The sequence below is a fragment of the Diabrotica virgifera genome, chromosome 1 (genome assembly GCF_917563875.1).
Source record: "Diabrotica virgifera virgifera chromosome 1, PGI_DIABVI_V3a".
NCBI classification, from domain to species: domain Eukaryota; kingdom Metazoa; phylum Arthropoda; class Insecta; order Coleoptera; family Chrysomelidae; genus Diabrotica; species Diabrotica virgifera.
Window position 1 is genome coordinate 4,139,859 of NC_065443.1, and position 12,243 is coordinate 4,152,101.

At 32.6% G+C, this 12,243-nt stretch overlaps 1 protein-coding gene across 1 annotated transcript in view; it reads right to left on the bottom strand.

The window, feature by feature from the left end:
* Positions 1 to 7,348: 7,348 nt before the first annotated feature.
* Positions 7,349 to 12,243, bottom strand: part of LOC114335443 (uncharacterized) — a 68,437-nt gene continuing 63,542 nt past the window's right edge. Inside the window, exon 5 of the mRNA XM_050654192.1 lies at positions 7,349 to 7,617. Within this exon, the coding sequence (XP_050510149.1) occupies positions 7,489 to 7,617 (129 nt within the window). The 3' untranslated portion in view covers positions 7,349 to 7,488. The remainder of the gene's footprint in view (positions 7,618 to 12,243) is intronic.

Here is a 12,243-nt window from a genome sequence, read left to right on the forward strand (position 1 = left end):
ACATCAAGACAAGTGACGTTTTAGGGAGGACCACCAAGAACGTAATGTTGGTTGCATATATTTTGAACTCATACAAAAAAATTAAGGAATTAAATGGAGAAGGAGAACACAGTTTAATTTTCACATTAAGCTCATAGTCTATTTTAAAATAAATACGATATTATTTCCGTACTATTGTATATTCCGATGGATAAGTTGCCACAAAAAAATAGTTTGAGGACTTTATTATTGAAATCTGTATCAAGCTGCTATAAAAAAATTATTGTACATACTTCCGTAATTATTTTTCAAAGATGAATAACAATTGATAAAAATTTTGAGAAAAGAAAAGAATAAAGACATAACACGAGTATAAAAGCTGAAGAGAAAATAGAAAATACAAAAATACGTTAGGCAATGGCGTATCTACGAGGAGGGAAATAGGGGATCCCCCCCAAAAAAGATCCAAAATTAAAGAAAAGAATTGTTGAAACATAAAAATATTTTAGCTGACTTGAAACTTAAACCACAGTCACAAAAAAATTCAAACCAATAATTTTTCCAGTTAATAACTAATGTTAAATTTCTTCCATGAAAAATATATGCCAATTAAAAAAAACAATTTTTTTCTTTGATTTGTACGAGTTTTAGTAGAAATATACTGTAAAATAATTTTGGCCATGAAAATCCATTAAAACGACGTATGTACGACGTCAAAAGGATTGCTGGGAATTAGTTGCAGGAAATCCAAGACCGACAAAACTGAAAGAAATTAGAGGAGGCCTATGTTCAACTTTGGACTCAGAAGGCTGGAATTCTTTTTGTACCTCACTGTCAAACACGTGTCCATATTTACCGCCCTCTCAAGAAAAATCCGAGTTGCCAATTTGCCATTATGACTGTCCTTGAACATGGTTGCCAAATTTCACAGAAATTTATCTTATAATATTTGTTAAAACCAATAAAATATGTATGTGTGCATGCTCTCTTTCCTTATTGTTGACTTGCTACAAAAACCTTAAAAAAATTTCTTTTTTAACCGTCTATTTTTCCATTTATTTTGAAGGTCTTAATAATTAAATAATTGGTTCAGGGGTGAATTTATAAACTTTTCGTTGACGGTGCCGTAGCAGTAGGCGTGACATGTTACATTTCTTATTTCTCTCTAACCTTACATTTTTTATTTTTTGGAATTTGAAATGGTTTTAGAAACTTGGAAGTGTTGAATCGTTGAGTGTAGAATGTTGATAACTGCAAATGAATATGAAAACATGTACTGTTCCTGTTCAGCTTAACCAATTGGTTATATCTCTGATTTGTTCTTTGTAATTTTAAGTTGGTACCTACTGTTAGGTTGGTACCTTATTAAAAGAGTAGCCGGAACGAATTGGAAATATGTTGCTCAGGATAGAGACCGATGGAAGGAGTTGGGAGAGGCCTATGTCCAAACGTGGACGATAGAAGGCTAAGAAGAAGAAGAAGAAGACCTACTGTTATCTTTTATAGGTTATTTTGATATTTTGATGTTGACGACACTGAATATAAAATGACAGTCACGATGTAATAAAAATTTGTACTTTGAAGATAGATTTTTATTTTATTTCTGTCTGTTGTTATGATCACTTGTTGAGTTGAGTGTAATGTCGAAAAAAATTTAGAAAACTGTCAAAGTTGAATGAACTACTTATATCAGAGTTCTCTGAAAAAGCCGTTTCGTTGAGACAGAAAAAGTAGTACTGCAATAATTTTTGTCACGTAGCTGCAAGAACTATATTCCGAAGTTTATTCTGAGAAAATTTGGATAAAAATAGCTAATAATTTGGAATTTAAAATTTGATTGATTTTTTGACAAGGTAGTGGTGTCAGAATTTGAATTGCTGTCGGCTTTTATCAGGTATTTTAATAAAATCCTTTATAAATTCTAATTTTAATAGCCTAAATTAAAACACTTTAATAGAATAATTTAAAAAAAAATTAAATAAATAAAGCAAACTAGTTTTAAAAAATGGGGGACACGTCTGGGGGTGATAAGCCCCCAGATTTAAATTTAGTCGAAAAAAATGATAACTTTGATGTTCCAATGACTACAAATACGAGTTATAGTATTTTTACTACAAAAGCGATATTACGTAGGTCAAAATTTTTGACGTAAGAGAACTGTCAAAACATCAAATGTGACTTTTCATTATTGCCATGTTTATAATAAACATGGCAATAATGAAAAGTCACATTCTAATGTTTTGACAGTTCTCTTACGTCAAAAATTTTGACCTACGTAATATCGCTTTTGTAGTAAAAATACTATATATAGGCAATCTAAGTAATAATAATAATTTAAGAAATAACAAAAAACAAATAATTGTGAATGATAAAAAAGAAAGTATAAATTTAAATAACATCCCATCTAGATATGACATTTATGATAAAGGTCCGTTTGAAGTCTATATAGAATACAATAATGAAAATTTAAATATCGGGAAATATAACTATTTGGCCATAGCTAGAGAAATCTATGATCTAAAATTAAATGAAATTTTTAAAACTCATAAAAAGGGGATAAATAGAATCAGTGTGGAATTTAAAAACAGAAAAGCGGCAAATGATTTTTTAGACTCAAATACGTTAAAAGATAAAGGATATGACTTGTTCATCCCTAATAAGAATGTAACCTGTAAAGGTATTGTGAAATTTATCAATAGAGACTTCACAGAGGATACCCTGTTGAAATACTCAGAGCCCAATACAAAAAATTGTAAAATTATTTATGTCAAACGTTTTAATAGAAGAATTAAGCAAAAAATTGATGAGATATCTCAACAGGGCAGCCAAAGTGAGGAGGTGGTTACACTTCTGCCAACTGGAACTGTTTGTTATACCTTTACAGGGACTACTTTACCGAGGGGAGTATTGATCTGCGGTATAGAACATAGAGTCTTGCCATATATAATGCCAGTTATACAGTGTTTTAACTGCTTAAATTACGGGCACACCAAAAATCTGTGCAAAACAAAAAATAGTAAATGCATTAACTGTACTAAAATACATGAACCAAATGAAACGTGTGTTATGAAATGTGTTCACTGTAATATTATTGAGCATAATAGCACAAGCCATCAATGCCCCGAATTTACGAGACAAAAAAAAATTAGAGATGGTGTCTTTAGAAAATCTATTTTCTTTTGAGGCTTCTGAAAAAAATCCAAAAACAAAAAACAATAATTTCATTAACCATCCGAGTGATTTCCCTGCCTTTCAAGGCACTAAAAACCTGGAACCACAAAGTATCCCATTAAATTCTAGACGAGCGACACATTTCAGTAATCAACAAAAATCCAGCACTTATAGTGTCACACTTAAAGGAAATAAAAGGCGAGCACAAGATAATGGGACATACGATAAAGATCTACACAACGAAAATATATTAAACCCAAATGGTAGGTTGCCATCCACTTCCTCCATGGCATATAGTACCCCAAATTCACCAAATTTTAATAAAACCAATAATCAAACCTCTGAAAACGTTTTCAGAGAAAGCTCTCAGTCCCTTCAAGATATTATGAATATGGCTAGTAAATTAAATAATTCAGACAGAGAACATGTTCTCAATTTTATTGCACAAATTTGTAATTTTAAAAGCACAGGCTCACATACGTTTGACACAGGCTATTTAGATATTAACTCATCACCCCCATCATTTTATGGATCAAAATAAAAATAAAAAATTCCAAATGCAAGGCTGTCTCACTCTCATGCAGTGCACCATTAGAAGTATTAAACCAAATTATGATAATTTAAAAATCTTCATTAAACTTAAACCAGATGTAATCTCATTAAATGAAACATGGACAAATAACACGTATCTATTTAATATAAAAAACTATTTCATATACAGGGAAGATAGATATGATGGATATGGTGGCATTATGATCCTAATTAAAGATAGTTTTGAACACACTAGTATACGAGTGAGCAACTCTGACAGAACATCAAATATGCAGGTGATAGGTATAAACTTACCAAAATTTGACCTAAATATAATTAATATCTACAACCCTACAGGTCAGCAAATAAAACAATCAACATGGAATATTAAAAAAGATTTTCACAAACCTTATATAATCATGGGAGACTTATACACATGATCAGCTATGGGGATGTGCTGGTAACAACCATAATGGGAAAATAATAATGGAATTCGTTGATGAAGAACAATTAGTTATAATGAATGATGGTACCTCCACCAGAATGGTACAACCAGGACAGAATCCATCAGCAGTTGATCTTACCATAGTAACTCAAGATTTAGCATCTAAGTGTCATTGGTGGGTACACCCAGATACTGGACAAAGTGACCATTTCCCAACTATATGTGAAATTAACCAAACACAATCCTCAAATGGAGGCAGCAAATTAGGTACCAGAAGAAACTTCAAAAAAGCAAATTGGCCAAAATACACGGGCACTATAGAAACTAAGCTGTCTGATCGACATGACGTTGATTATAATGAATGGCATAATATTGTCAATTCTAGTGCAGAAGATAATATCCCTTGCATAACAGTTAGAAATAAAACTAAGGGGGCACCATGGTGGGACAACGAATGCGATGAGTTAATAAAAAAATAGAAGAAAAGCAATCAAAACCTATGTAGATAACCAAACCTTAGAAAATTACATAAACTGTAATAGAATTAAAGCTTTCGTTAAAAAACAATTACAAATTAAAAAAAAATCTAGTTTTAGACGATTTTGTGGATCACTTACGAGGGAAACTCCAGTTAAAAAAATTTGGAACACAATTAAAAAATTTAAAACTCATTTTTCTAATGGTCATGTAACTTTTCCCAATAACGAAACCTCAATAAAAATTCTAAATAATTTAACTTCATGCAATGTAGATCCCTGGTTTAAACTTCTGAGCCCTAGCAATGAAACTGTTGAGCAAATAACCTACACTGCTGAGAACACTAATATAATATACTCAAAAAAAGATAAGGCCACTGGTATGGATAAGGTATCTTATTCGATGTTAAAAAACATACCCACAATAGCAGAATCCCATTTGATAAAAATTTTCAATAATATATTAAAAACAAGTAAGATACCATGGCAGTGGAAACAAACACTAATATTACCTTTCCTAAAACCTACTAAATGTCCAAACAGTCCAGAAAGTTACCGACCAATCGCCTTAACGTCATGTGTAGGTAAAATTCTAGAAAACATAATTAAAAATAGAATAGAATGGTTCGTAGAGCATAATAGTGTTTTACCCAGCTACCAGCTGGGCTTTCGCAAAGAAAGTGGATGTAGTAATGCGCATGTAGCGCTTTCCCACATAGTACTTAATGCTTTTACTGAGAGGAAAGCGGTTTTAACGGTCTTCCTTGATCTAAAAGCTGCTTATGATAATATAGATATTTACCTTTTATATAGAAAAATGGTGGATTTAAAAATACCATATAAATATAATAACCTTATTTTTGAATTCTTAAATAACACAAATATTTATATCCGAGATAGGGAATACCAAATAATTGGACCGAACATTACTGATAAAGGGGTGGCTCAGGGATCGCCCCTGAGCCCACTACTATTCAACATCTATACCAAAGCGCTACATGACATTATTCCATCTAATTTCAGGCTAATACAATATGCAGATGATCTAGCCCTCATAACAGTTGGTGAAGATATAAATAATCTTATAAGATTAACTAATATATGTCTTACTCACATAACTCAATGGTTAACAGAAAATAAACTACCCTTGTCCCATGGTAAATCCTCTGCAGTAATCTTTAACAAAAAGAAAAACATCACCAATAATATTCCGTTAAAAATAGAGGGAGAGATAATTCCTATTAGAGAATCAATTAAATATTTAGGGACAATATTCAATAATCGAATTAACTGGATTGAAAATATTAAACGTATCGAAACACAAGCTCAAAAAGGTTTGAATATAATGAGGGCAATATGTGGAACCTGGTGGGGAGCAAACCCCCACACACTCTCATTAATTTATAAAGGAATCGTAAGACCCCATTTGGATTATTCATGTGCAATATTATAACCCTGTAGTAAGTCCCCACTCTTAATATTAGATAAAATTCAGTTTAAAGCTTTACGAATCATCACGGGCTGTATGAGATCTACCCCACTAATGCTTTGTTAGCAGAAAGTGGAGAAATTTCATTAGATGCAAGAAGAAAAATACTGTGCGCTAAGTTCTATCTGAAAACCCTAGCTGATCTGAAAAATCCACTGAACGACATCCTGTCAGAATTGGGAACCAAAGTAAATTATAAAATAGGATTTTGGAAATCACAAGAGCCACCATATCTGATTGAAATCAAAAATAATTTTGACAAATACCTCATTAATCTATATAAAGAGAACATTAAATTCTGCTTTCAGATCGAACTGAATTATCTTACGGGAACATTTCAGACAATTTTCTCAACCCACAAAAAAAATGGAAACCTATACTCATCAGGAATTTCTTAATGAATTTTCAGCTTCATATGGAAATTATACATGGGTATTTACAGATGGTTCTTTAGATCCCGAGTCGAGGACAGTAGGTTTTGGGGTACACATACCTTCAATCAATTATAACTATGCATCCAGATTACATGAGCACACTCAAATATGCACAGCAGAAATTATTGCAATTAACAAGGCAGTATCTGTTTGTATTGAAAAAAATATTAAAGAAGCAATAATTTTTTCAGATGCTAAAAGTGCTATCCAAAAATTACATAACACCACCTGGGGGACAAACAACCATATTGTAAACCTAACTAAAAGACTCATTATTGAGTCAATGGAAGCAGGATTTAATATAATCTTAGCTTGGATTCCAGGCCATACTGGAGTAAAGGGGAATACAGAGGCTGATAAATTGGAAAATATAGGCAAGACTTTAAATGTTCCTGCAGACATTAAAATAGATAAATTTGATTTTTTGCCTTTTATTAAACAAAAAATTGTAAATGAGTTTAAAGTTGAATGGACAAAGCAGTTTAAAACTAAAGGGAAATGGTATCAACAATGCCAAAGTGATTTTTCTATAAACCCTTGGTTCCACAAATTCACATTTGTGATCTCCTACATAATATTAATGACCAAACCTTCAATTTTTAACAATATTTCAAATTAAAATATAAAATAAAAATAGTTATTTGACAACCATATCACAATGAATTTAAAGAAGGGAATATGGAAAATCCAGACCCTTTGAAAAGAGGATTCCCTTCCAGTTAGTCTAAATACGAGAACTGGTCAAGTACCTAAGAGGTGAAGGCCATGAAACTACAAGAAGAAGAAGAAGTACTTTGAAGATAAAAATTAATAAAAACCATAATTAAATAAAGTAGTTTTTATTTGAAATATAAGTAAATAACAAAATAACACTACATGAGAGCAATACAATCCCAAAAGGTTTGGTCGGAGGTTCCAAGGAGGTTTTGGTCGGACGTCCTGGGTATGGATGGTTTTGTAACATCAGACGTCCTCGGTACGCCCCAAGGATGTCCCAGGACCTGAAACGTATGTTCTGAAGACATCCGAATGTCCTGGTAGTACGTCCTGGGTACGTCCCAGGGATGTACTTGTGCTGTTTTGGTCGTAATCCTGAAACCAGGAGAAATTAAATGATATAGTTATTGTTATTTTTACAGCTTTTAATAAATATCCCGAAAATGGAAATATACACTTTGGCGCTGTCCCGAGAAATTTTATTTTGATATAACTTGAAAATGGAATATCCGCAAATGAAAATTTCGAAAGGAGGGATTATATTTAAGTCAGGAGGAGTTATTTTGACTATGGTACATACTACCATTGTATAACTAGACTATGTCTAGTTAAGCAATGATACTACTTTTAGGGCCGGTTGTTCGAACGCTAATCAACAATGATCACTATCAAATATTTAATTACTGTCAACAAAACTGTCAATGTCAACTTTATTGGGTTGCTGAAAACATAATTGATTATAATTATGAGATTAGTTAATCAATATACATAACAATTATTAACATAATTAAGTAATTTCATAATTGTAATCAATTATGTTTTCAGCAACCCAAACAAAGTTGACATTGACAGTAATTAAATATTTGATAATCAACAATGATCACTATCAAATATTTAATTACTGTCACCAAAACTGTCAATGTCAACTTTTATTGGGTTGCTGAAAACATAATTGATTAAAATTATGAGATTAGTTAATCAATTAACATAACAATTATTAACATAATTGATTAAGTAATTTCATATTATGTTTTCAGCAACCGAAACAAAGTTGACATTGACAGTTGGGGCCAGTAATTAAATATTTGATAATGATCATTGTTGATTAGCGTTCGAACCTTAGACAAGGAAAAAAGAGAGGACGGGTAACACTCATTTAACACACACGTTCCAAAAGTGAAGCCGCTTTTTGGTTTGTTTGTCACCAGAAACATGGCGGTCACGTCAAAAATAACAATGGGTTGCCAGTGGTGGGTGTTCGTTGAAGGTTAAAATTTCATAAAAAATAAAGTAAATCATCATCTAAAATTCGTAATAAAAACATATGTATGTATTGAAACATATGTACGTAATATGAGAAACTTAATAAAACATTTACCGTACACAAATTCTTCATTTTAAATACATTTCATGTTTTTATTTTAAATACTCAATGCATAACACTACCCCAAAGATACGTCGATGATCAAAATCTCTGGTGTCAGTTTGGCTTCACTTTTGGTCATAGGATTACTCGTCCTCTCTCTTTCCTTGTCTAAGGTTCGAACAACCGGCCCTTAGCCTTACAGTTTAGATTTATCAAATTTGTCCCTACAGTGTAGGCAACCAACATTAAAATCGGTTTTTCTTTATAAAATTTTCAATTAAAACCAGTTTATTCATAATCCGCAAACGAGGTGCAACTAGGTGATATGGTTATTTAGTGCTTTTACGGCATTTTATACCCTGCTGAAAATCGAAATTTATTTTTAGCGCTGCGCCGAAATCTCCACTTTTCATTTGCTTATATCTCGAAAACGGAAAATCCGCAAATGAAATTTTGAATGGTTCAATTATCCGCAAATAAGGTGCAATTATTTTAGCTATTATATAGGTATATACAAGCTGTATGCTCCCGAGGAAGCTGAAGCTGTTTTCACTTGAAGATCCTTTTTGTGGGGGATCATCCCATTCTGAGTTTGGTTTTACAATTGCTGGTGTGACTTCGCTGTTTCCACTACCTCTCTCCATTCTTCTCTCTCTCTGATTTTCCTTAATTCCTATATTTCTAATTTCCATACTTCTTAAGTCTTCTTCCACTTGTTGTCTCCATCTGAGTTTAGGCCTGCCTCTGGTTCTTGTACCTTGTGGTATCCATTCCGTTATAACTCTTAACGGATTGTTCTTCTCTCTTCTCATTATGTGTCCATACCATCTAATTCTCTGTGCTTTTGTTGCTCTAACTATGTTCTCTTGACTCATCCATTCTTGTATTTCGTGGTTCATCCATTGCCTTGCATCCTCTTCGTTTTCCCTCTTTGGTCCCAGAATATTTCTCATAATTTTTTTCTCAAAAACTTTCAGCTGCTCTTCTTCTCTTGCTGTTAATGTGAATGTCTCCAAAGCATATAACACTATATTGGTCTTATGGTCGTTTTGTAGATTTTCATTTTTGTATTTCGGCTTATCTTCTTATCTTTGAAAATTTTTTTATTTCTGTAGAATGCTTTGTTTCCTGCTTGAATTCTTCTTTTCATATCTACACACTTCCATTTCTTCTGTTGGCTAATACTCCCAAATATTTGAATGTTTCAACCTCTTCGAAGCTGTGTGCGTCTATTGTCATTTCTGTCAGTTGCGTCTTCTTTTTTTTACTTACATTCATGTATTTTGTTTTATTTTCATTTATTTCCAGTCCTCTCAGTTTGGATTCGTTTTCTATTTCTTGAAAGGTCTGCCTTTTCTTTAATGCCTTTTTATCTGTTGCTACTATGGTTATATCGTCCGCATATCCAATTATTTGTACTGTATTTTTATTTATAGTTCCTGCGTTTGACAACTTTTTTATTATCTTATCTAATGCTAGAATAAATAGTACCGTTGAGAGCGCATCTCCTTGGCTTACTCCATTTTTTATTTTTATTATTTCTGTTCTCTCTCTTCCGGTGTCTATTGTTGCTTGGGAATCTCGCATTGTCATTTCTATCATTCTTATAATTTTATTTGGTATTTTGCTCTCTTGTAAGTCTTGGATCCTTTTTCTTCTACTTAGTTTGTCAAAAGCCTGTTTAAAGTCTAGAAAAAGTATATGTGCTTCTCCGTCGTACTCATATGTTTTCTCTATCGCTTGTTTTAGTGTATGGATAGCATCTATCGTGGATCTTCCTTTTCTGAAACCGTACTGGTAGTCTCCTATGCTTTGTTCTGTGTATATTGTTAGTCTGTCTCTAATTATACCAGTCATTACTTTATATGTTACATTTAGTAAATTAATTACTCGGTAGTTTTTACATATCCTGTGGTCTCCTTGTTTTGGGATTGTCACAATAATTCCATTCTTCGGGCATTGTTTCCTTATTCCATATATTCTGTATTAGTTCATAAATCTTTCTGTATAGTGCTTCACCCCCGTATTTTATAAGTTCTGCAGATATTCCGTCGTCTCCCGCTGTTTTCCCGTTTTTCAGTTTGCATATTGTATCTTTTACTTCTGTATAGGTCAATTCTTCTTCTTCACCTTGTTCCGGGTTCATTATTGTTTCTATTTCTTCTTCTATATCCGTTTCTTGATACATTTCTTCGAAATACTTCTGCCATGTTTCTGCTTCTATGGCTACATTAGCTGTCCTATTTCTACTACCTAGCTTTAAGTATTGGTACAGTGGTTTTGAATTGTGTCACTTATTTTCTGTTTCGATCTCGTTCATAATTTCGTCTACTTTTTTATTTTTCTTTGATTTAAACAATTTCTTTGTCTTTTTCCTTTGATCTTGGTATTTTTCTCGTTCCTCTTCTTTACCTGTGCACAGCCATTTCAATCTTGTTTTATTCTTTTCGTCCACTGCTGGTTTGCACTCTTCGTCAAACAAATTGTTTCTTCTTTCTTTTTGAATTTTTCCAACCACTCTCTCTGCTGCTTTGTTTATTCCTTGTTTGATTTTTTTCCACTGCTCCTCCATGTCTTGTTCCTCCTTGAACTGCATCTCTGCATTTACTTCTTTTACAAATCTTCTTTTTACTCCTTTATCTTTCAATTTATCTACGTCCCATATTCCCTGTGCTTTTCGTCTTTCATTCTTTGTTGTTTTTATTTTACATTTTGCAATTACTAGCATATGGTCCGAATCGATGTTTGCCCCTCTGTGAGATGTCACGTCATTTATCGACTGTTTGTGTGACTTTTTAATAAGTACATGGTCTATTTGATTCCCCTCCAGACTGCCTGGTCTCATCCATGTTATCTTGTGTATGTTTTTGTGTTTATATCTCGTGCTACTTATGTCCATGTTTAATGCCGCTGCTAAATTACATAATCTTTCTCCATTATTGTTTGTTGTGCTGTGTAATGAGTTTTCCCCTGCAACTTCCATAAAGCATTTTTCTTTACCTATTTGTGCGTTGAAATCGCCTATAATAATTAATATATCTTCTCCAGGGATTTTTCGGCATTTTCTTCTAGTGTTTCATAGAACTGTTGTTTTATTAAGTCATCACTGTTTTCTGTGGGTGCATAGACATTTATTATGGACAACTTGTTCAGTTTGCTGTTTACCCGTATGTGTGATAATCTTTGACTTATGGGTTTAAATTCCATAACTTTATGCCTCATTTCCCCTAACAAAATAAAAGCAGTTCCTCCATATCCTTGTTTATCTTCTCCAGCATACCATACTGTATAATTTTCTTTTTCGATTTTTCCATGTCCCCCCAATTGGTTTCTTGAATTCCTGCAATATCTATATTGTATTGTTTCAACTGTGTCGCTAGCTCTTCCATTTTTCCTTCTTCTAGCAGTGTCCTGACGTTCCATGTTCCAATTTTCTTTTGTCATTTTCTTAATTCTCTTCCTTTTTTTTTTGTATTTTTCTTATTATTTTGAATATACCGTGACTCATTTACCTCTTCTTTTGCGTTGACTGTTTCCTTTTTATCCATCTAATTTCCATTTCTAATTTCTGGTATCTGATTTTTACTTTTGCTCCTTTGCTTCTCTATTGTTTTGACATGTCTCTGATTTCTTTT